Here is a 24,696-nt window from a genome sequence, read left to right on the forward strand (position 1 = left end):
TTGATCATTGATAGACTATAAATAAAACCTTCTTACAAATTTCCGATGGTAGGTCTACCGTCTGACAAATTTTGATCACAAATCTATATTTTCAAAGATCAAATAAACATAAATAAAAATCATAAAACCAATCACGCAAGTTTGCCTAAATGACCACCTAGTTGTTGTTCAATGAAATATACCAAAAAGAGAGTGTGACTAGAGAGTGCACATTATGCACAATTTACCCGGTACTAAGTTTCGCGCTCGGGAAGCTTGATTATCCGAAGTTTACCCTCTACTTAGTAACTCAATATGCTCGTTCATAGGGAGTTTACTCGCTAATTTAAAAATAAAAAAAAAATCGTATAGCCACAAAATTGGGTAAACGATTGTGGTTATTATGTTCGATTTACTTGAGATATGTAATATGTATATTTTTATTTTACGCAATAATTATTCGCAGCAATTTCGGATTTTTGTTACCAACCTCAAGTCCTCAAATAGTCTAAACCGAATACATCTAGAAGAAACAAAAAGTCTAGAACGAAGGCGAACTAAATTGGAGCGCGTAAATAATAAATAATAAATAATAATTTATTATGAATTTGTCTTTTCTATTATGAATAGTACTATTCAGGATATAATAATTTTTTTGATCCCACCGATTGAATAGTACTATTTGCGCTACAATAATTTTTTCCTTTTGTCCCAACGATAAAAGAGGCAACTTTGGTAAAATAATCAACCTTTCAATGTTAGAAAACGATGTCGAAAAAAATTCTTTTTTACAAAAAAATCAACTAACTTTTTTTTCCCCTTCCTCAACGAAAAAGGAAGCAACTTTCATAAAAGGAACAACCCTTCAATACTACCAACAGATGTCGAAAAACAGTCTTTTTAAATAAACAACTTTCGTAAAAGAACCAACCCTTCAATGTTAGAAAAAAGATGTCGAAAAAAATTCTTTTTTACAAAAAAATCAACTAACTTTTTTTTCCCCTTCCTCAACGAAAAAGGAAGCAACTTTCATAAAAGGAACAACCCTTCAATGCTACCAACAGATGTCGAAAAATAATCTTTTTTACAAAATAGATCAACTAACTTTTTAAAAAAAAAAAAAAAAAACCGAACGCTAAAAGAAACAACTTTCACAGAAGGAACAACCCTTCAATGTTAGATGTCGAAAAAAAAAATTTTCACGAAATAAATCAACACTTTTTTTTAACTCGCATTCAAAACGGAATCCCGGCGCGAAGCGAGTGCTCCACAACTAGTAATAAACAGTTATAATAATAAAAATAAATTATACAAAATAAAAACTTTTTTTTTTTTTTTTTTTTAGCAAAGATCAAAATATATTAATTTTCAAGAAACATACAAGGCCTGGACATTACCCAAAGCCAAACAACACAACACCAAAAAACCGAAAACAAGAGAAATACATCCAAAAGCAAAACCAGACATACAACATAAACAGCAACAACCCTAATTCAACACCAATTTATTATCAATCCACCTCATGTTCCACAAACTCGCAGCCTTCATCACAGCAGAAGATTTCTTCACTTTGATACTCATCAATTTGCACTGCACAAAATTCACAATAACAGAACATATGACATCTTCTTTTCTTTCTTCATTTCTAAACATCCTAAAGTTTCTTTCCTGCCATATAAAGTAAACACAAGCTGCTACCACCCATCTGTTTATAATACTCCAAATATGATTCGAAGCAGGGAATTTAGCCAACTCATTCATAATCTCAGGCAGGGAATTAGGAATACCTTTAAAAATAATTCTTTCTTTAATCTTTCTCCAAACCTTACTACTATATTCACAAGAGAAAAACAAATGACAAACAGAATCCTTCACCAGTCCACATAGAGCACATTTAAAATTCTGACCTGAGATCCAATTCTCCAACCTATCATGAGTGGTTAGCCTGTTGAGCTTGGCTAACCATATGATAAATGCCTGCTTTGGATCCAAATAATTGAACCAAATAACATGAGCCCAATTCACTTTAACATTATCAGCTTTTAGATCAATCCAGACCTGATGGGAAGAAAAATTAACATACTTGCCAGAATTTGTAATCCATTGAAAACAATCCACATTATTCCTCTTAATCAGATGAACACGATGCTTGATCTTACTTCTCAAACTCAATAGGTGCTTCCAACCCCAACTATCATTATATTCAGCCTCTATGTCCCAAATATCTCTACCTTTTAATTTTATTATGTTGACCCATTTACTCCACAGAGAATCCTTATGAGCAAAAATCCTCCATAAGTTTTTCATTAATAAAACATCATTCCATTCCTTCAATGGTTTCAAACCTAAACCACCTTGATCCTTTGGAAGGCAAACAATAAAAACTTTTAATCTTACGTCAAAATCCACTTTCTAAAATTCTGTCACTATTCATAACTTTTTTTCTTCCTCGATTCCAATAAATTTCCTTCTCTACGCGTTCTCTCAAACAACAAAATCAACCTGATTAATTAATAAAAGTTTATTTTTCAATCACTGATAACTGATTTTAGTGAACTTATTCAGTTTAAAATTTGTAAAAATGGAAGCAATAAGGAAACAAGCGAGCAAACTTCGGGAACAAGTAGCCAAACAACAGCAGGTATATTAATTAATTATCATCTAACAGCGATCCGTTATTGTGTATGGTTCATACTTGTATATCACTTGTAGTTTTTCATTAGTGTATTAACCTGATTAATAATAAGGATACACTATCGCAATCACAAGTATGTTTAATCGAAGATATATAAATGTTTGTATTTTAAATTTTTTATAATGTGTTCTATTGTTCTATAGTCTACAGTTTTTTGTGGAATTTGTTGAAGGTTATTATATTCAGTATTATCGCCCCAATATACATAACTTTATTATGTATTTGTTGAAATTTGATTTTAATCAAATTTTACACAATGAATAGTTTACTTATGTAGTTGTGTGTGCAGCTTTGAAATAAGGTTTTTGGTTTCTGAATTTTGGAAAGCAGATAATTAATTCCTTTTTGAGGTTATAGGTTGATTTCCCTTTCGTAAGGTGAAACTAATAAGTCGTTAAAACCAGGGGCGAAATTTTTTTTAAAAGCCTAGTACCCTTTTTTGCCCAAAATATGGAGGTTTTTGGGCAAAATATGAAGGTTTTGGGGCAAAATATGAATGTTTTTGGGCCAAAAAAAGATCCACTGGGCAAAATTGAAAAAAATCCAAATTTTATTGCTCAAAAAAAATGAAAATCCACTAGAGCCCCCCCCCCCCCCCCCCCACCAATTCCGCCACTGGTTAAAACTACGCTTGTTGGCATTTCCGTATACCACTCCTCTCTCCTCTACTTGTTGGCATTTTCGTATTCCTTTCCTCTGCTTGTTAGCATTTTCATATTCCTTTCCTCTATAACCAGTTGGCCAAACATCTTCTAGTTCTCAAAATGTGAAACCAAATTACCAACGAAGGAGATGATAGTGGAGAGTAAATTTTAGAAGATGATAAGATTTTGGAATAGGTGAAATAGGTGAAAGAAATTTGTTTAATTATAGTTAGTGAGAAGATAAGATACTGGGTCATAGAAATGCGTAGTTTAGGTTGCGCATATAACAGGAATTAGTGATAGTTTGGTTCTATCTTTTATACGCGACCATTTGGAGTGTATGCAACATGGTTGAAATGTCAAAGTTGTACACTCGTATAGAAGCATCTTTTACATTTCAACAATTTAATGGATATGGAGGGTAAGGTGCTGTTTGTTTTTTACGATGTTTTTGTCTGAAGATCTTCAAACCATGTCTATAAAGAAGATGTGTTCTAAAGGTCTGTATGATAAATAGTGAACACCTGTTTGTTTTCATATCTGCAAAATAACTTAATTCTGCAACACTTAGAAGCATCTTAAGTCTGCAAGTTTGCAGACAAAATAAAACATTATTTTGTTTTATGTCTTCAGAAAAACAAACAGTCTGCAACAAAATGTCTGCGGGCGTGTAGACTTAAGACATAATAAGATCTGCAGATTGAAAAACAAAACAACACCTAAGTTTGACTTCAATAACAAGCACTGAGAACACTCTTGACTTTTCACATTGATAAATGGTTCATAATCAAACAATTACAACCTGGCATCTGTTGTTGTTTGGATACTAATACTAATATCAATGTTATATGTACTACTTAGAGCTTGAATATGTAAGAAACATCCTTTTTGCAGGCTGTATTAAATCGACTCAGCAAAGATTCTGAAATATTTGATGATGAAGAACTTCAAAATCACCAAAAACTCCAACATCTTTATGGTTCTACAAGGGCAACTAAGGTATGGTCATAATCCTTTTATGAATATATTTTTTTCAATTGCTGTTTTTTGTTTTTAATCTTCTGCAGATGTTTATCTCTGATATAAACTATCTAGAATCAATGGATATATGATCATTTTTATATGTTCCAGCATTTTCAGAAGGACATTGTTCGTGGTATTGAAGGTTTTATTTCAATAAGTAAAAAGCAAAAGCAAATAGGTTTGTTCTTGGTTATTTTTCTGCTTCTTTTTATCGTAGTAAAGTACTAACATCTCGTTTACTATACTGTCAAACCTGTAGCCATTTTTTGATATTAATCTGTTAACTTTCTCTATAACCCTTTCATACATTTAGTACCATCGAAGATAAATAGTTTACCTTGGCATTTGTAGTAAAAAGGTTGGTTGAAGATTGTTGCAAATACGGGAACGAAAGTGTAAATGCCGATTTTCCCCTTGCAACAACTGCTCTGCAACTTGGAAGTTCTTATGATTCTATTGAAAACAAGAGGGAAACAATGCTTGGGATACTTAACAATCAAGTAGGTTTTTTTTTTTTTTTTTTTGCTTTGCTTTTCAAAAAAAAAAAAAAAAACTTATTTTTCTTAACAATTTGAGGTTTGGTAATCTAATTGCTATCCAGGTTTCCGATCCACTAAAAGCATCAATAAAAGGAGCTCCATTGGAGGATGCTCGCCACTTGGCACGCAGTTGCGACAGACTCCGCCAAGAAGTTGAGACACAGGTGTGTTTCATTTTGATATGAGGATATGCTTTTTTTTGTTATGGTTACTAAAGTAAGCATTTTGGTCAGGCAGTGGAAGTAATAAGACGCAAAACAAAGGTCAGAGATCCTACTCCAGAGAGCGCGTTGAAACTTAAAAACATGGAAGCTAAGTTAAACGAGCTCAGATCATCGATGGTAACACTTCAAAATGAAGCAATTTCTGCTATGTTGTCCGTTGAAGAACACCAACAAGAATTAACCTTAAAAAAGCTTCTTACTATGGTAAATTTCATTAATTCTTTACTCTCTAGAGAACTTTAGTTTCTGGTTAAATTTTTTAATGAAGTCTGAGAAATTGTCTTAATTTATAGGTGGACGCCGAAAGATCGTATCACCGCCAAATTGTGGCTATACTAGAGGACCTACATACAGAGGTATAACGGATTTGTTTTGTTTGTGTTTTTTAATTTCTTCCTGCTAATTAATTCAAACAGCAGTTGTTTTCTTACTAATGGTAGATGGTTTTGGCGTTGCGTAAACAAGAATCACATCAATCTGTTTCTGATAGAGATATTTCCGTTTCATCTGGTGATAAGCATCAGAATGAAGATCAATATCATGACTATTTTATTGGGAAGGTAAAGGATGTTGTGGTGTTTATCATAACTATTTTTGTTTTTCTACGGCAACTTAATTAGGTTATCATCTATTTAATTTGTATGTCTTATTAGGTTATTCATCCATTTGATGCTCAAGCAGATGGTGAGCTGAGTCTAAACGTTGATGATTATGTTATAGTTCGTCAGGTATGCCTTGGCTGCTGTATTGTAGTACTACAATACAGGCGGGTCGTATAATGGGTCATTTCTAGTATGGGTCTCGGTCTGCATTGCCTCTAAACACTTGTTCCTCCATTTTATACTAATAATAAATTGTGCATTAAAATATAAAATAACTATTTATAAAAATGATAATCAAAATATTGAATTGAATGCCATGTTCTGCGTATGAGGTGCATTAACCAAAATACCTTGGGACACTTTCGACTCCTTTAACCAGTCTCCTTTTTTATAATTACTTTTATAACGGGTTGGTATTTGATAGGTGTCTTCTAATGGGTGGTCTGAAGGCGAATGTAATGGGAAGACGGGGTGGTTTCCATCGGCTTATTTGGAAAGACAGGAAATTGAAAAAGCAAGGTAACTGCAGAGCTTATCTGCAAGTGGTTAATGCTCCGCTATGGAACTGTATGTTAATAGCCGTATTTTATATATATAGTATATATGGTATATATAAGTAAGTAATTGTATATTCGAATGATGAACATGGTTCAATACAGGCTTCTGAAATAGTGAAATGTGATACCCTGCCTAGGTTTTTGGCTTATTGATTGGTTTGTTATAAGTTGGGCATGTGAATATATGGTCTGATCTTCTATGATTTGTTATTAACACGAGGTAAGTCCAAGTTGGTCGGGTTTAGCAGCCATTGCTGCCACTCAGACACGTTTTGTTTTGAACGATTGCTAATCCATTCATAGGTCTTGAGTTGAATCTCATTTATGACCATTGAATTCGCCCATGCATCATTACGGAATATCTTTAGGTTTCTATTTTTCTATATGAGGTATCTCGTCACCCACTCGATCGCCGGCTAAATTTTTTTGCAATGTCCTGATAAACCATCATAACCAATACCGATGAACGAATTCTCCATGTTTGTGTTTGCTGGAATGCTTGAAGCCCACCATTTGTAGATGCCCTCCCAAACCTCTTTAGCATACTTGCAAGAAATTATAGCGTGATCCACTTATTCAATCACATCATTGCGCATTGGACATAATAATGTCTCGAGATCGATGCCTTTTCTATCTAGTTCTACTCATACTGGGATTCTTCCTCTAGTTGCTCTCCATACGAATGAATATACCTATCTTTTGTGGAAGAAGGTTATTACGAAGTGTCACCAAACTCAAGCTATTCATAGGAATGATTAACTCATCGATTTTATTAGCGGGAACCTTCGTTATATACTGACCATTGTTGCCCAGATTGCGTATCCAGTAACTGCCCCCATCATCGATTTTAGCACAGCTCATAATCATTGATTTTAGCCTGTAAGTCTTCTAGTCCAATCCCGCGAAAAACTCCAGTTGTTATTTGAAAAACTCACCAATCTTTGATCGAAGCACACTTCATGGTCTCTAGCCTGTATAATCTCGGACATTTATCTTTGAGTTGAACATCACCTATCCATGAATCTTCCCAAAGTAGTATGTTGTGACCATCACCTATCCTTCTTTCAAAAAATGCTTCAATATTCAATCCAAACTTTCCCATGTTTGATATGATTCTGATTTTAAAAAATTTGTATAAAGATTATTCTGATTTAGTAATTTTGTCAAGTTTGAATAGGGTTGTAATTTTGGAAAAGAATTAAAGATGAAGGGTAAAAAACGATTTTACCATCACATGCAAGACACATGTTATGAGTTAACGGACTTTTTTAACGGAATTTGGACAGAGGGATAATGATTGCAATTTTTGATGAACAAAGGATTTTAAAGGCCAATTTAATAACCAAGGAACGTTGTTACTTGTTAGTAAAATGAGGTATAGTGTAGATATCAACGGAGAAAAAATGTCTATAATTAGCGAACATCAGTTCTAGGATCAACCGTGTAACAATTGGATAATTCGAGGTCACCCGAATAAAAAGAAAAAGGCAATCTGCATAATTTCATACACAGTTTAAGGATAAAGACGTAATTTTGTCTAAAATAAATAACTTGACATACAAGGAGTAATATTATTGTTTTTTTCACATTAAAAAATTGGAAAATGATTTTTTAAACTACCCAAATCAACCTACCATTTAACCTACCAAATCAAAATTTAACATGTGTATTATCTTTTTAATTTATTTTAATTACTAATTAATCTTTTGTATTGTTCCTAAACTGCCCTTTTGTTACTTTGGGTGCAAGTAGTCCTCAAATTACTTTCGGGGCACGTTTGTTTATTGATCCGGAACCCTAATCTTATAAATATCTGAGTACTCAAGTAATCAATCATATCACATACTTACTTTAATACACAAATTGTCTCTCTAATTCGCCAGCCGACATACCTTTTAAACCCTCACTTTCCCCTTTTCCGATCAAATTAAAAAAAACCATTCATTCTAATTCGTCCAGTTATCGAATTAATTAAAAGAGTAATGGCAGGTGAATTATTAATGTGCGACGCTTGCAACAAGCAATTAATCGACGAAAACGATCAGGAGAATCATTACAAATCCCAGTGGCATCGTTACAATCTCAAACGAAAGGTTTTAATACGATTTCATATTTATTCTTATTCTTTAATTTATAATTAATTTAAATGCCCATCAATTTCTACCTATTTTGTTTTTTTATGTGTCTTAATAATTTGTTAGCGATGTTGATGGATTCTTTTGGTGATATTATGACTGAGTTAGACATTACTATTGATGATTTTTAATGAAATTAACATTAATATTTAATATTAATAATTAATAATTAATAATAGGAATAGGAATATAAGTTGATAAGTATCGCTAGGATTATTTAATACGAGTAATAAACATAATACAGATACAGATGTTTGTGCCTTTTATGTTTACATTTGATTGTTACGTTATCTAAACGGTTAACCGTAAGTTTTTACGTGGCCTGATTGGGTTATCCTTATAATTTCCCTTGAACAGAGACTTCGCGATTCCCGCGTTTTCATTACTAAACCAAAGTGCTATTTTGCCATGGTTAATTTTTAATTTATTTGTCATGCGTTAATTAATATATGTAGTTAACTTGGTATGCGAAATATCAGATTGCAGGGGTTAAAGGAGTGACCGAAGCAGTCTATTTAGCCAGAAAGTCGACTCGAGCTGAAGAGAAGCGTAAACTGCAGAAAGGGCCTGCCATGTCGTATACTTGTGGCCTTTGTAATAAAACATATAGAAGTTCTAAGGCTTATGATCATCATCTAAAATCTCGATCTCATACTTCACGTTTGTCACGCGATTATGACTATGATCAGAACAAGAGCATTCCAATAGTAAAGCCAATATTACGGAACCGTGTTGTGAGTGAAGATGAGCATGATGATGACAATCTTGATGATGTGGATCCAACTTGTTGCTTTATGTGTGACAAAGAACATAAAACTATTGAGAAATGTATGGTTCATATGCACAAGCATCATGGTCTCTTTATACCCGATGTTGAGTATTTGAAAGATCCAGCGGGTCTGTTTACGTACCTTGGACATAAGGTATAATTCAAACACTTAATCCCTGTTTCGTGTATATCAAAAACACACACACGCACACACACGCATATCTCTAAAGAAACTATATAGTTTTCAGATAATTTCATAAAGGTTAGAAAATCAAATGTGAATTCATGATGCAATTTGGTGTATTGGACAGTTGCTATTATTGGTGTTCATATGATTCAGACTTGGCTTACAATAAAAAATTTCATTGCAGGTGAAACGTGATTTTGCGTGTTTGTACTGCAACATCAATTGCCACCCTTTCGACAGTTTAGAAGCAGTTAGGAAGCACATGGTTGCAAAAAGCCATTGCAAATTGCATTATGGTGATGATAGTGAAGAAGAAGAAGCCGAATTAGTTGATTTTTACGATTACGAAAGCAGGTATTTGTTAATTTATTGTTCAATTTGTTCCATTGCTTTTAAATTCACTGTATTAATAAACTATATAGCTAACGAACGTTTTGCTGATTTTTTTTCTTTGTGTGTGTCATTTTAGTTACATAACTGATGGTGGGAAGCAGCTGGTGACTACTGATGACAACAGTCGCAGCATAAAACTCGGAATTGTTGGGTCCGAACTTATTATTACTAGAGCAACTGATAATGGAACATCAATAAAAGCAATCGGTTCTAGGGAATATTTTCGTTATTATCGCCAAAAACCACGCCCATCTCAAAATACCGTTTTCACCGCTGCTATGCTTGCCGCAAGGTATAGGACGATTAGTTTGTCGAGTGTACAATCGAGCGAGAAAATGGTTAATATGAAGGTTTTGAAGAAGATGAATAGGTCAGGGGCGGAGTTGATGCAATGCAAGTTAAGCATGAGAAGTAATAATGTCATGAAATGTAATATGATTCGTAACCAGAAGTTTATTTAGATCGTTGTTCTTTACAAGTTTATAGGAACGTTTAATTTGCTAAAAACTTATTTTTTAAAGGCTAATTTTATTTAAACACCAAACACCAATAAAAGTACTAAATCGCCTTGACGCACAAGAAACGAACCTATCTAATAATTTACATCAAGCCAAACATAAGAAAAAGAGCACCATTACTAATTTCTAATACAACAGCTCCAATAAACTCGTCCATCACCCAAATAAATCATCTGCTTTTATGCATTACTTGAGTTTCTTCTGGATTCACCAACCATTTCTCCAAATCTATTCGGTACTTCTTACGCCTATTTGTGGATAACTATTTGACGCTTGCCATCATATCTTGTTTTAGGTTCGGTTCCAGAGATTTTTTGAGAAAGAAAATGAGTGAAATGAAAGGGGAAGATGATTTTTCCAATTTGGAAAGAAGCTTTAAAAAGAAAATTAATCTGAATAATCACTTCACTTTCTTTCTTTTCTCTCCAAGTTAAATATCGGGAACAACAAATATCTAAATTTTCTTGCCACTTCAATTCATATCTGTCCAAAATGAAACTTGGGAACAAAGTGTTAGAATCGAGCTCCTTTTCTACGGTGTGCTATGGAACCACTTTATTTCTCCACTTCCACATACTCCATAAGAATATATATCTGGTTGCCAAGCAGATTTTGTTTATTGCCTCCGATCCCACATATAAAATTCGCCGAATTAATAACATTTTGTTAATACCAATCGGGGGAGGATGTGGATAACTTCCTCCAGTTTAGGAAACTCCTCCAGAACGTTAATAATGTAAAGAATCGTAGTCAAACAAGAAAACGATACGATATAGATGATAACTCGTGAATCTCACACGACAAAAAGACTACGGCCTGTTTCTTTTATTCATAAACTCAAAACTAACAAAAACTAACGTCTACCGATGACTATATATGCAAACAAAAAATAAGGTAAAGACAAGATCAAAAGAATTTAAATTGGTTACAACTCTTCTGACTTTCCATACGACTCACAACCATGTGCTGTTACTCCAAATCAATTTTAATTAAGTTCAAGTCCACATGAAGCTTCCAAATTTGCCTTTATAATATTCCGGCCCACACTTATTTGTTGTTCGGCCCATTTGTTGGTCGTATGATACCAGTTTATGTTTGTTAAGAAGGAACTTTTATTCTTCATTAAACTTAACAACCTATCCAACCCAATTAAGCTGTTGTTTGTTTTCCTGTTTGCATACTTTATTATGTCTTATGTCTGCGTCCTCGCAGACGTTTTTACTGTAGACAGTTTATTTTTATGGAGACATAAGATAAAATAATGTCTTATTATGTCTGCAGCCTCGCAGACTTAGAAATATGCTTCATTGATATGTGTAAGTAGAATCTCTCTTTCTCTCTTATAATCTCTCCATTGATATGTGCTTGAGGCTTGAGAGATCAGTAGATATGACTTTGAAAGAATGTTGGAAAGAGGTAGTCTTCTAGTTTGGCAAAGTGGTGTATTTATATTCCAAGAAAATATTGACAGACAAAACTGTGGTCGAACCACGGTCGACCTTGCAGGCAGCCATACAACTTCTGTCAGTATTTCAACATATCCGTTGGAGCTCCTTTTTCTTTGAATTTTTGGCTTCTTTACCTAATATAGAGCTTTCAAAATATGCTTAATACACCTAGAAGTTAACTCCATTACCCCTTTGATCTTGGACATATGCATGGAGGTTGACATGTGCTAGCTAAAGAGGAAAGTCCAATGCCCTTGACCATTGTCATTGATTTCCTAAAAAGGTAAATGCTGAAATCTTGTCCCTTGACAACCCACAAAGCTCCAAACACAATAACCCATGAATCTTACACTTTGTCAATACTTGGATGGAAGTATCATACTTCATTGGTTGCTTGCAACAAGTTAATTTTGACTAGTTTGATTATAATGAAGAATCTTTTAACTAGTTGCTTTAATCATCCTTTGACAAACCACAAGCCTCCAAAACTTCACTAATTCATTTTAATAGCTTGTCATCTTCTTAATGGAAGTGTCTTGCTCTTTAGAACATACTTGCGTCTTGATTGAACTAGTTTGATTCTAGTTGGAGCTTAAATGAACCTTGTTACAGCCTTGACTAGCTTGAATTTAATTAAAACTTACATACATACAAATGGTACTTAAAAGTAATGGGAGAGCACCTCTTTAATTGGGACTTTGATAACCATTATTGGTATGTATTTAAATGACATTTTGTAACACTTGAAAAGTAACACACTTTTGTGTTTAATCTTATTTGAGCTTAAAATGTCATTAAGATGTCGTTAGGTGTGATTAGTAAAAATTGACATCTTTTGGTTCAAAACTCTTTTGAAATCAAAGAAGGCAACTATTATAAGTATGTTTAAAAAAGTTTTGTATATTATAGATGTCTCAAAGTGGTCTATCTTAAAGTGGATGAATTTGGTTACAGAGAAAACTGCGGTCGAACTGCGGTCGGTCGTGAGGTTAGCCGTAGATTGACAGTTTTAGAAAAAGGTGCAATCGTTGGAACAGGACATCCACGGTCAGACTTACGGTCGACCGTGGTGCAGCCGCATAGCAATTTTACCAAGTTAATTATTTATATATTGGTTTTTTGCTAGAGATAGTGTAGGCTTATGAACTCATGTCGTCTTACATATGATTAAGCACTTATCTCTTTTGTGTCATCATCAAAACAAAGTGATTAACTTTTGAATATTATCATTGGATTCTCAACCAACACCATAATATATGAGGAGTGATCCTTACACACTCTTTTGTGATCCATTAACACTTTTTGTTCAATGTGACTAATTTATTCTTACAATAATTTACACCATCCAACCTCTAACTCAACCAACTTAAGAGTATTATAGTCATATTTAAACAAAGAGTACAACAACAACAAAACCCAATACCACATGAGTGGTATACGGAGAGGTGAGATGTAGACAATCCTTCCCCTATCTAAGAATAAGAACAAGTCATTTCTCCAACCAAAGTGAAACAGTCTCAAAAGTAGAGAAAATCATCACTCTCTCTATTTGACGGATAAAGAGATTGACCTCCGAGTGGACCTCCAACCAATAAGTATGAATTTCTTTTTAAAAAAAGAAAGTAAAATAAAATTAAAAACTAAATTGAGACGCCATAAAATTGGCAGAATCAAATTTTCATGAATTTTAAATTCTAGCTAGAATTCAATTTAGGCTCTAAACGATATTTAAGACGCCAATAAATCGACGCTTGCTGTTGGATAAAAAAGGTGTATGAAGATCACCACCAATACATATAATATATCAATAATATTTCTTTCATTTTATAAAAAAGTATAAGATAATTAACATATAACACCCCGCCAAATTACCATCTGACAGCGTGTTAATTCCGGTCCCACAGTTAACAGTTACGCCCTCTATATGAGACGTTTAAAGCAATCACATTTAATTTTATTCAAAAATTAACTTTTAAAAACATAAGTCAATATGAAATGTCCCGTTCTTATTGATTAAAAACGTTCCATATTAATTGATTTCGTTGCGAGGTTTTGACCTCTATATGAGACGTTTTTCAAAGACTGCATTCATTTTTAAAATAAACCATAACCTTTATTTCATAAATAAAGGTTTAAAAAGCTTTACGTAGATTATCAAATAATGATAATCTAAAATATTCTGTTTACACACGACCATTACATAATGGTTTACAATACAAATATGTTACATCGAAATCAGTTTCTTGAATGCAGTTTTTACACAATATCATACAAACATGGACTCCAAATCTTGTCCTTATTTTAGTATGCAACAGCGGAAGCTCTTAGTATTCACCTGAGAATAAACATGCTTTAAACGTCAACAAAAATGTTGGTGAGTTATAGGTTTAACCTATATATATCAAATCGTAACAATAGACCACAAGATTTCATATTTCAATACACATCCCATACATAGAGATAAAAATCATTCATATGGTGAACACCTGGTAACCGACATTAACAAGATGCATATATAAGAATATCCCCATCATTCCGGGACACCCTTCGGATATGATATAAATTTTGAAGTACTAAAGCATCCGGTACTTTGGATGGGGTTTGTTAGGCCCAATAGATCTATCTTTAGGATTCGCGTCAATTAGGGTGTCTGTTCCCTAATTCTTAGATTACCAGACTTAATAAAAAGGGGCATATTCGATTTCGATAATTCAACCATAGAATGTAGTTTCACGTACTTGTGTCTATTTTGTAAATCATTTATAAAACCTGCATGTATTCTCATCCCAAAAATATTAGATTTTAAAAGTGGGACTATAACTCACTTTCACAGATTTTTACTTCGTCGGGAAGTAAGACTTGGGCACTGGTTGATTCATGAACCTATAACAATATATACATATATATCAAAGTATGTTCAAAATATATTTACAACACTTTTAATATATTTTGATGTTTTAAGTTTATTAAGTCAGTTGTCCTCGTTAGTAACCTACAACTAGTTGTTCACAGTTAGATGTACAGAAATAAATCGATAAATATTATCTTGAATCAATCCACGACCCAGTGTATACGTATCTCAGTATTGATCACAACTCAAACTATATATATTTTGGAATCAACCTCAACCCTGCATAGCTAACTCCAACATTCACATATAGAGTGTATATGGTTGTTCCGAAATATATATAGATGTGTCGACATGATAGGTCGAAACATTGTATACGTGTCTATGGTATCTCAAGATTACATAATATACAATACAAGTTGATTAAGTTATGGTTGGAATAGATTTGTTACCAATTTTCACGTAGCTAAAATGAGAAAAATTATTCAATCTTGTTTTACCCATAACTTCTTCATTTTAAATCCGTTTTGAGTGAATCAAATTGCTATGGTTTCATATTGAACTCTATTTTATGAATCTAAACAGAAAAAGTATAGGTTTATAGTCGGAAAAATAAGTTACAAGTCGTTTTTGTAAAGGTAGTCATTTCAGTCGAAAGAACGACGTCTAGATGACCATTTTAGAAAACATACTTCCACTTTGAGTTTAACCATAATTTTTGGATATAGTTTCATGTTCATAATAAAAATCATTTTCTCAGAATAACAACTTTTAAATCAAAGTTTATCATAGTTTTTAATTAACTAACCCAAAACAGCCCTCGGTGTTACTACGACGGCGTAAATCCGGTTTTACGGTGTTTTTCATGTTTTCAGGTTTTAAATCATTAAGTTAGCATATCATATAGATATAGAACATGTGTTTAGTTGATTTTAAAAGTCAAGTTAGAAGGATTAACTTTTATTTGCGAACAAGTTTAGAATTAACTAAACTATGTTCTAGTGATTACAAGTTTAAACTTCGAATAAGATAGCTTTATATGTATGAATAGAATGATGTTATGAACATCATTACTACCTAAAGTTCCTTGGATAAACCTACTAGAAATGAGAAAAATAGATCTAGCTTCAAAGGATCCTTGGATGGCTTGAAAGTTCTTGAAGCAGAATCATGACACGAAAACAATTTCAAGTAAGATTTCCACTCGAAATAAGATTGTTATAGTTATAGAAATTGAATTAAAGTTTGAATATGATTATTACCTTGTATTAGAAAGATAACCTACTGTAAGTAACAAAGGTTTCTTGATCTTGGATGATTACTTGGAATGGATTTAGAAAACTTGGAAGTAAACTTGCAATCTTGGAAGTATTCTTGATTTTATGAAACTAGAACTTTTGGAATTTATGAAGAACACTTAGAACTTGAAGATAGAACTTGAGAGAGATCAATTAGATGAAGAAAATTGAAGAATGAAAGTGTTTGTAGGTGTTTTTGGTCGTTGGTGTATGGATTAGATATAAAGGATATGTAATTTTGTTTTCATGTAAATAAGTCATGAATGATTACTCATATTTTTGTAATTTTATGAGATATTTCTTGCTAGTTGCCAAATGATGGTTCCCACATGTGTTAGGTGACTCACATGGACTGCTAAGAGCTGATCATTGTAGTGTATATACCAATAGTACATACATCTAAAAGCTGTGTATTGTACGAGTACAAATACGGGTGCATACGAGTAGAATTGTTGATGAAACTGAACGAGGATGTAATTGTAAGCATTTTTGTTAAGTAGAAGTATTTTGATAAGTGTCTTGAAGTCTTTCAAAAGTGTATGAATACATATTAAAACACTACATGTATATACATTTTAACTGAGTCGTCAAGTCATCGTTAGTCGTTACATGTAAGTGTTGTTTTGAAACCTTTAGGTTAACGATCTTGTTAAGTGTTGTTAACCCAATGTTTATAATATCAAATGAGATTTTAAATTATTATATTATCATGATATTATGATGTATGAATATCTCTTAATATGATATATATACATTAAATGTCGTTACAACGATAATCGTTACATATATGTCTCGTTTCAAAATCATTAAGTTAGTAGTCTTGTTTTTACATATGTAGTTCATTGTTAATATACTTAATGATATGTTTACTTATCATAATATCATGTTAACTATATATATATATCCATATATATGTCATTATATAGTTTTTACAAGTTTTAACGTTCGTGAATCACCGGTCAACTTGGGTGGTCAATTGTCTATATGAAACCTATTTCAATTAATCAAGTCTTAACAAGTTTGATTGCTTAACATGTTGGAAACACTTAATCATGTAAATAACAATTTCATTTAATATATATATATAAACATGGAAAAGTTCGGGTCACTACAGTACCTACCCGTTAAATAAATTTCGTCCCGAAATTTTAAGTAGTTGGAGGTATTGACGTATCTTCTGGAAATAAATGCGGGTATTTCTTATTCATCTGATCTTCTCGTTCCCAGGTGAACTCGGGTCCTCTACGAGCATTCCATCGAACCTTAACAATTGGTATCTTGTTTTGCTTAAGTCTTTTAACCTCACGATCCATTATTTCGACGGGTTCTTCGATAAATTGAAGTTTTTCGTTGATTTGGATTTCATCTAACGGAATAGTGATATCTTCTTTAGCAAAACATTTCTTCAAATTCGAGACGTGGAAAGTGTTATGTACAGCCGCGAGTTGTTGAGGTAACTCAAGTAGGTAAGCTACTGGTCCGACACGATCAATAATCTTGAATGGTCCAATATACCTTGGATTTAATTTCCCTCGTTTACCAAATCGAACAACGCCTTTCCAAGGTGCAACTTTAAGCATGACCATCTCTCCAATTTCAAATTCTATATCTTTTCTTTTAATGTCAGTGTAGCTCTTTTGTCGACTTTGGGCGGTTTTCAACCGTTGTTGAATTTGGATGATCTTCTCAGTAGTTTCTTGTATTATCTCCGGACCTGTAATCTGTCTATTCCCCACTTCACTCCAACAAATTGAAGACCTGCACTTTCTACCATAAAGTGCTTCAAACGGCGCCATCTCAATGCTTGAACGGTAGCTGTTGTTGTAGGAAAATTTTGCTAACGGTAGATGTCGATCCCAACTGTTTTCGAAATCAATAACACAAGCTCGTAGCATGTCTTCAAGAGTTTGTATCGTCCTTTCGCTCTGCCCATCAGTTTGTGGATGATAGGCAGTACTCATGTCTAGACGAGTTCCCAATGCTTGCTGTAATGTCTGCCAGAATCTTGAAATAAATCTGCCATCCCTATCAGAGATAATAGAGATTGGTATTCCATGTCTGGAGACGACTTCCTTCAAATACAGTCGTGCTAACTTCTCCATCTTGTCATCTTCTCTTATTAGCAGGAAGTGTGCTGACTTGGTGAGACGATCAGCTGTTACCCAAATAGTATCATAATCACTTGCAGTCCTTGGCAATGTAGTAATGAAATCCATGGTAATGTTTTCCCATTTCCATTCCCGGATTTCAGGTTGTTGTAGTAGACCTGATGGTTTCTGATGTTCAGCTTTGACCTTAGAACACGTCAAACATTCTCCTACATATTTAGCAACATCGGCTTTCATACCCGGCCACTAAAAATGTTTCTTGAGATCCTTGTATATCTTCCCCGTTCCAGGATGTATTGAGTATCTGGTTTTATGAGCTTCTCTAAGTACCATTTCTCTCATATCTCCAAATTTTGGTACCCAAATCCTTTCAGCCCTATACCGGGTTCCGTCTTCCCGAATATTAAGATGCTTCTCCGATCCTTTGGGTATTTCATCCTTTAAATTTCCCTCTTTTAAAACTCCTTGTTGCACCTCCTTTATTTGAGTAGTAAGGTTATTGTGAATCATTATATTCATAGATTTTACTCGAATGGGTTCTCTGATGTTGTGTCGTGAAGGTACGAAATAGTATTATTTTTAATACAAAATACTACAAAATATGACACAAGTTTTATTAATTTACGGATGGGATATACCTAAACCTTGCTACAACACTTATAGGCAGTGTACCTAATCGTACAGTAGTGTAGTTTTTAGTAAGTCCGGTTCATTCCACATGGAATCTTTTTAAACAAAGCTTAACGCTATATTAGTTTACTTTTATAAAAATACAAATATATATAAGTAATATTATTATTATAAAGGGGGGGTTTTTTACCGTTTAATGACCGGTTTGTCGATTTTAAAACTTTAGTCGCAGTTAAAACCAAATGTAAAATATTAAATAAATAAATACAAGACTTAAATTAAAGCATAAAGTAAATAACGATAATGAAATTGCGAATAATAAAAGTGCGATAAAATAAACTTGCGATAATTAAAAAGTACGATAATTAAAAGTGCAATTAAATACAATAACAATAAAAACGCGATAATTAGAAGTGCAATTAAATATAAAATTAAGGAAATTAAATATGAAATAAAAGAATTATGCTTATTTAAACTTCCGTAATCATGATGTTTGACGTGTTGATTTTAGTTTTATGCACATGGGTTAATTGTCCTTTGTCCTGGATTATTTAATATGTCCGTCTGGTTTTTGTCCATAACAGTCCATCAGTCATAAATATAAAGTGCGAGTGTCCTCGTCAAATTATTCTTATACCCGAAGTTAAATATTCCAACTAATTGGGGACTTCAACTGTAACAAGATTTTAATACTTTATTTAATAATTACACCAGGATGTCGACCGAGTGTAACCCAAGGTTTTAATATTTTGTTATCAATTATACCAAGTGTCCTTGTACATAATTTCACCCCTGTTTTAATTATTCTAGTGGCTATTAATCCATTCTCGTGTCCGGTTAAATGAACGATTATTCGTACATATAAATACCCTGCCCATCGTGTCCGATCGAGTGTAAATGGTTATTTATAGGGACGTCCAATTGTAAATCTTTATATTAACATTAACAAACTATCATTTAGTTAAACAAATATAAAGCCCATTAATAACCCATAGTCTAATTTCCACAAGTGTCGTTCTTTTGTCCAAACCCCAATTATGGTACAAAGCCCAATTACCCAATTTTAGTAATTAGCCCAACATCATGATTACTTCGGATTAAATAAGCATAATAATAACTTAGCTACGAGACATTAAATTAAAAAGGTTGAACATAACTTACAATGATTAAAAATAGCGTAGCGTTACACGGACAGAATTTCGACTTACACCCTTACAACATTCGCTAACATACCCTTATTATTAGAATTATAATTAAAATTAAAATATAAATTATAAATAAATATATATATATATATATATATATATATATATATATATATATATATATATATATATATATATATTACGATATAGATAGAGAGATGGATGGATATTTGGTGGTTTTTTCGATCAGAATTCGTTTGCTTTTATAGGGAGTTTCTGAAATTGGGGCTCCGCGACTCGCGGCATTTTTGCCTTCAAACTCCGCGAGTCGTGGAGATTAAAATTACAGCTCACAACTTTTGGAGTCTTTCTTGCCGACGGATTTTATATATAAATATAAAATATAAATAATTAATATAATTATTTATATATTATATTATATTCTTGTGCATAGTAGACTTGTAATTTTTAGTCCGTTGCGTCGAGCGTTGAGAGTTGACTCTGGTCCCGGTTCAGGATTTTTAAACGTCCTTGCGTACAATTTAATATCTTGTACTTTGCGTTTTGAATCTTGTACTCTTGTAATTTCGGGACGTTTCTTATCAATAATTGGAACCTCTTTGATTGTCTTTTGTACTTTTGAGCTTTTTGGTCGTTTGCGTCTTCAATTCGTCGAATCTGTCTTTTGTCTTCACCTTTTATTATTTAAACGAATATCACTTGTAAATAGAACAATTGCAACTAAAAGCTTGTCTTTCTTGAGGAATAATGCTATGAAATATATGTTCGTTTTTAGCATTATCATTCTCTGTCCTTCCTGCTCAAGGGGTCGGCTACCACATTTGCCTTCCCCGGGTGGTAACGAATCTCAAAGTCGTAATCATTCAACAATTCAATCCACCTACGCTGCCTCATATTCAGTTGTTTTTGATTAAATATGTGTTGAAGACTTTTGTGGTCGGTATATATAATACTTTTGACCCCATATAAGTAGTGCCTCCAAGTCTTTAATGCAAAAACAACCGCGCCTAATTCCAAATCATGCATCGTATAATTTTGTTCATGAATCTTCAATTGTCTAGACGCATAAGCAATCACCTTCGTTCGTTGCATTAATACACAACCGAGACCTTGCTTTGATGCGTCACAATAAATCACAAAATCATCATTCCCTTCAGGCAATGACAATATAGGTGCCGTAGTTAGCTTTTTCTTCAATAACTGGAACGCTTTCTCTTGTTCATCCTTCCATTCAAATTTCTTCTCTTTATGCGTTAATGCACTATTCTGGAAAAGTCTTGGATGAACCTTCTGTAGTAACCAGCTAGTCCTAAAAACTGGCGTATGTGTTTCGGAGTTTTCGGGGTTTCCCACTTTTCAACAGTTTCTATCTTTGCCGGATCCACCTTAATACCTTCTTTGTTCACTATGTGACCGAGGAATTGAACTTCTTCCAACCAAAATGCACACTTTGAAAACTTAGCGTACAATTCTTCCTTCCTCAATACTTCTAACACCTTTCTCAAATGTTCACCGTGTTCTTGGTCATTCTTTGAGTAAATAAGTATGTCATCAATGAAAACAATGACAAACTTGTCAAGGTATGGTCTACACACTCGGTTCATAAGATCCATGAACACAGCTGGTGCATTAGTTAAACCAAACGGCATGACCATAAACTCGTAATGACCGTAACGTGTTCTGAAAGCAGTCTTTGGAATATCATCTTCCTTCACCCGCATTTGATGATACCCGCAATGTAAGTCAATCTTTGAATAAACAGACGAGCCTTGTAGTTGAATAAATAAGTCGTTGATTCTCGGTAGTGGGTAGCGGTTATTAATGGTAAGTTTGTTCAACTCTCGGTAGTCGATACACAACCTGAATGTAGCATCTTTCTTCTTGACAAACAAAACAGGAGCTCCCCACGGTGATGTGCTTGGTCGAATGAAACCACGCTCTAAAAGTTCTTGTAATTGGCTTTACAGTTCTTTCATCTCGATGGGTGTGAGTCTGTAAGGAGCACGAGCTATTGGTGCAGCTCCTGGTACAAGATCTATTTGAAATTCAACGGATCGATGTGGGGGTAATCCCGGTAATTCTTTCGGAAATACATCGGGAAATTCTTTTGCGACGGGAACATCATTGATGCTCTTTTCTTCAGTTTGTACTTTCTCGACGTGTGCTAGAACAGCATAGCAACCTTTTCTTATTAGTTTTTGTGCCTTCAGGTTACTAATAAGATTTAACTTTGCGTTGCTCTTTTCTCCGTACACCATTAAGGGGTTTTCCTTTTTCTCGTATAATGCGAATTGCATTTTTATAACATACGATCTCTGCTTTCACCTTCTTCAGCCAGTCCATGCCAACTATTACATCAAAACTCCCTAACTCTACTAGTATCAAGTCAATCTTAAATGTTTCGCTAACCAGTTTAATTTCTCGATTCCGACATATATTATCTGCTGAAATTAATTTACCATTTGCTAATTCGAGTAAAAATTTACTATCCAAAGGCGTCAATGGGCAACTTAATTTAGCACAAAAATCTCTACTCATATAGCTTCTATCCGCACCCGAATCAAATAAAACGTAAGCAGATTTATTGTCAATAAGAAACGTACCCGTAACAAGCTCCGGGTCTTCCTGTACCTCTGCCGCATTAATATTGAAAACTCTTCCGCGGCCTTGTCCATTCGTGTTCTCCTAGTTCGGGCAATTTCTAATAATGTGGCCCGGTTTTCCACATTTATAACAAACTACATTGGCATAACTTGCTCCGACACTACTTGCTCCGCCATTACTCGTTTTGACACCATTTGTTCCTTTCGTTCTATTAACCCCTGGTCCGTAGACCTCACACTTCGCCGCGCTATGACCATTTCTTTTACACTTGTTGCAAAATTTGGTGCAGAACCCCGAGTGATACTTTTCACACCTTTGACATAGCTGCTTCTGATTGTTGTTGTTGGTGCGGTTATTATTGTTGTTGGGATGATTGTTGTAGTTGCTGTTGTTGTTGTTGTTGTTGTTGTTGTTGTTGGGCCGTTTGTTGTAGTTGTGATTGATGTTGCGATTGTTGGGATAGTTGTTGCGATTATTGTTGTAATTGCTGTTGTTGTTGTATTGGTGATTCTTATCACCGTTTTCCTCCCACTTTCTTTTGACTTGCTTCACATTGGCCTCTTCAGCAGTCTGTTCTTTAATTCTTTCTTCAATCTGGTTCACTAGTTTGTGAGCCATTCTACATGCCTGTTGAATGGAGGCGGGCTCGTGTGAACTTATATCTTCTTGGATTCTTTCCGGTAATCCTTTCACAAACGCGTCGATCTTCTCTTCCTCATCTTCGAACGCTCCCGGACACAATAGGCACAATTCTGTGAATCGTCTTTCGTACGTGGTAATATCAAATCCTTGGGTTCGTAACCCTCTAAGTTCTGTCTTGAGCTTATTGACCTCAGTTCTAGGACGGTACTTCTCGTTCATCAAGTGCTTGAATGCTGACCACGGTAGTGCATAAGCATCATCTTGTCTCACTTGCTCTAGATAGGTATTCCACCATGTTAACGCAGAACCTATGAAGGTATGTGTAGCGTACTTCACTTTGTCCTCTTCAGTACACTTACTTATGGCAAACACCGATTCGACCTTCTCGGTCCACCGTTTCAATCCGATCGGTCCTTCTGTTCTATCAAATTCCAAAGGTTTGCAGGCAGTGAATTCTTTGTAGGTGCATCCTAAACGATTTCCTGTACTACTAGATCCAAGGTTATTGTTGGTATGTAGCGCGGACTGTACTGCGGCTATGTTTGAAGCATGAAAGGCACGAAATTCCTCTTCACTCATATTCAAGGTGTGTCGAGTAGTTGGTGCCATTTCCTTCAAAATAGTCAAATGAAACGAGTTAATCATATAGAATATCAAGAGTAGTCAATAGTATTTCGTAGCGTAATATGAACTTATTTATAAAAGCTCTTTCTTCATATTAGTGTTTTATACTCTTTAATTCGGGTAGTACCTACCCGTTAAGTTCATACTTAGTAGCTAACATACCATTTCAACTACTACAATTCTATATGAAAAACTAATCACAAAAAAAAAAAAAAATATATCATATTCAAACCTTTATACAATAACTTGCAAACTTACAATACTGCTATTTTACATATAGCATGAAATATAGCACATAAAACTTTGATACAAAGTAGTTGCGAAGATAATTCTAGTTAATAAATAAGGCGTTCAGCAAAGGCAACAAAGACACTTAATTCATACGTCCAGAAACAAGTCATGCATTCTGGTTTTACTAATACTACTTCCCATCCTTGGTCTTGTGGAACGTAACCGTTGTGACCGATAGTATGACAACGTGTTGAAACGTCGTCAAAAGGATGAAGGTTACATAATGTCCAACAGTCCCGTAACAATCTAAAAACCTCATTTCTTACCCCAATTACCGACTCTGTCACTTGTGGGAACGTTTTATTTAATAGTTGTAACCCGATGTTCTTGTTCTCACTTTGGTGAGAAGCGAACATTACTAACCCGTAAGCATAACATGCTTCTTTATGTTGCATGTTAGCCGCTTTTTCTAAATCATGAAGTCCTATATTCGGATATATTGAGTCAAAATAATTTCTTAACCCGTTGCGTAAAATAGCATTTGGGTTCCCCGCAATATATGCGTCAAAGTAAACACATCGTAACTTATGGATTTCCCAATGTGATATTCCCCATCTTTCGAACGAAAGCCTTTTATAAACCAAGGCATTCTTGGAACGTTCTTCGAATGTCTTACAAACTGATCTCGCCTTAAATAGTTGTGCCGAGGAATTCTGACCGACTCTAGACAAGATTTCATCAATCATGTCTCCGGGTAGGTCTCTTAAAATATTGGGTTGTCTATCCATTTTGTGTTTTTAAACTGTAAAATAGACAAGAGTTAGATTCATAA

General features: G+C 34.0%; 3 protein-coding genes across 3 annotated transcripts; 2 read left to right on the forward strand and 1 right to left on the reverse strand.

The window, feature by feature from the left end:
* Positions 1-1,467: 1,467 nt before the first annotated feature.
* On the reverse strand, positions 1,468-2,286 carry LOC139849964 (uncharacterized). Its single transcript, XM_071839570.1, has one exon. The coding sequence runs from the start codon at positions 2,284-2,286 to the stop codon at positions 1,468-1,470; it is 819 nt and encodes a 272-aa protein (XP_071695671.1).
* Positions 2,287-2,483: 197 nt separating this feature from the next.
* LOC139847754 (SH3 domain-containing protein 1-like) lies at positions 2,484-6,361 on the forward strand. Its single transcript, XM_071837473.1, has 10 exons — positions 2,484-2,620; positions 4,213-4,317; positions 4,450-4,519; positions 4,693-4,841; positions 4,943-5,044; positions 5,114-5,308; positions 5,398-5,460; positions 5,545-5,664; positions 5,758-5,832; positions 6,131-6,361. Exons 1-10 carry the CDS (start codon positions 2,561-2,563, stop codon positions 6,227-6,229), a joined length of 1,038 nt encoding a protein of 345 aa, XP_071693574.1. The 5' UTR covers positions 2,484-2,560; the 3' UTR covers positions 6,230-6,361.
* Positions 6,362-8,056: 1,695 nt separating this feature from the next.
* Positions 8,057-10,225, forward strand: LOC139847903 (cytoplasmic 60S subunit biogenesis factor REI1 homolog 1-like). Its single transcript, XM_071837632.1, has 4 exons — positions 8,057-8,356; positions 8,878-9,321; positions 9,539-9,708; positions 9,824-10,225. Exons 1-4 carry the CDS (start codon positions 8,246-8,248, stop codon positions 10,206-10,208), a joined length of 1,110 nt encoding a protein of 369 aa, XP_071693733.1. The 5' UTR covers positions 8,057-8,245; the 3' UTR covers positions 10,209-10,225.
* The last annotated feature ends 14,471 nt before the right edge of the window (positions 10,226-24,696 follow it).

Source organism: Rutidosis leptorrhynchoides, chromosome 5 (genome assembly GCF_046630445.1).
Source record: "Rutidosis leptorrhynchoides isolate AG116_Rl617_1_P2 chromosome 5, CSIRO_AGI_Rlap_v1, whole genome shotgun sequence".
NCBI lineage: Eukaryota > Viridiplantae > Streptophyta > Magnoliopsida > Asterales > Asteraceae > Rutidosis > Rutidosis leptorrhynchoides.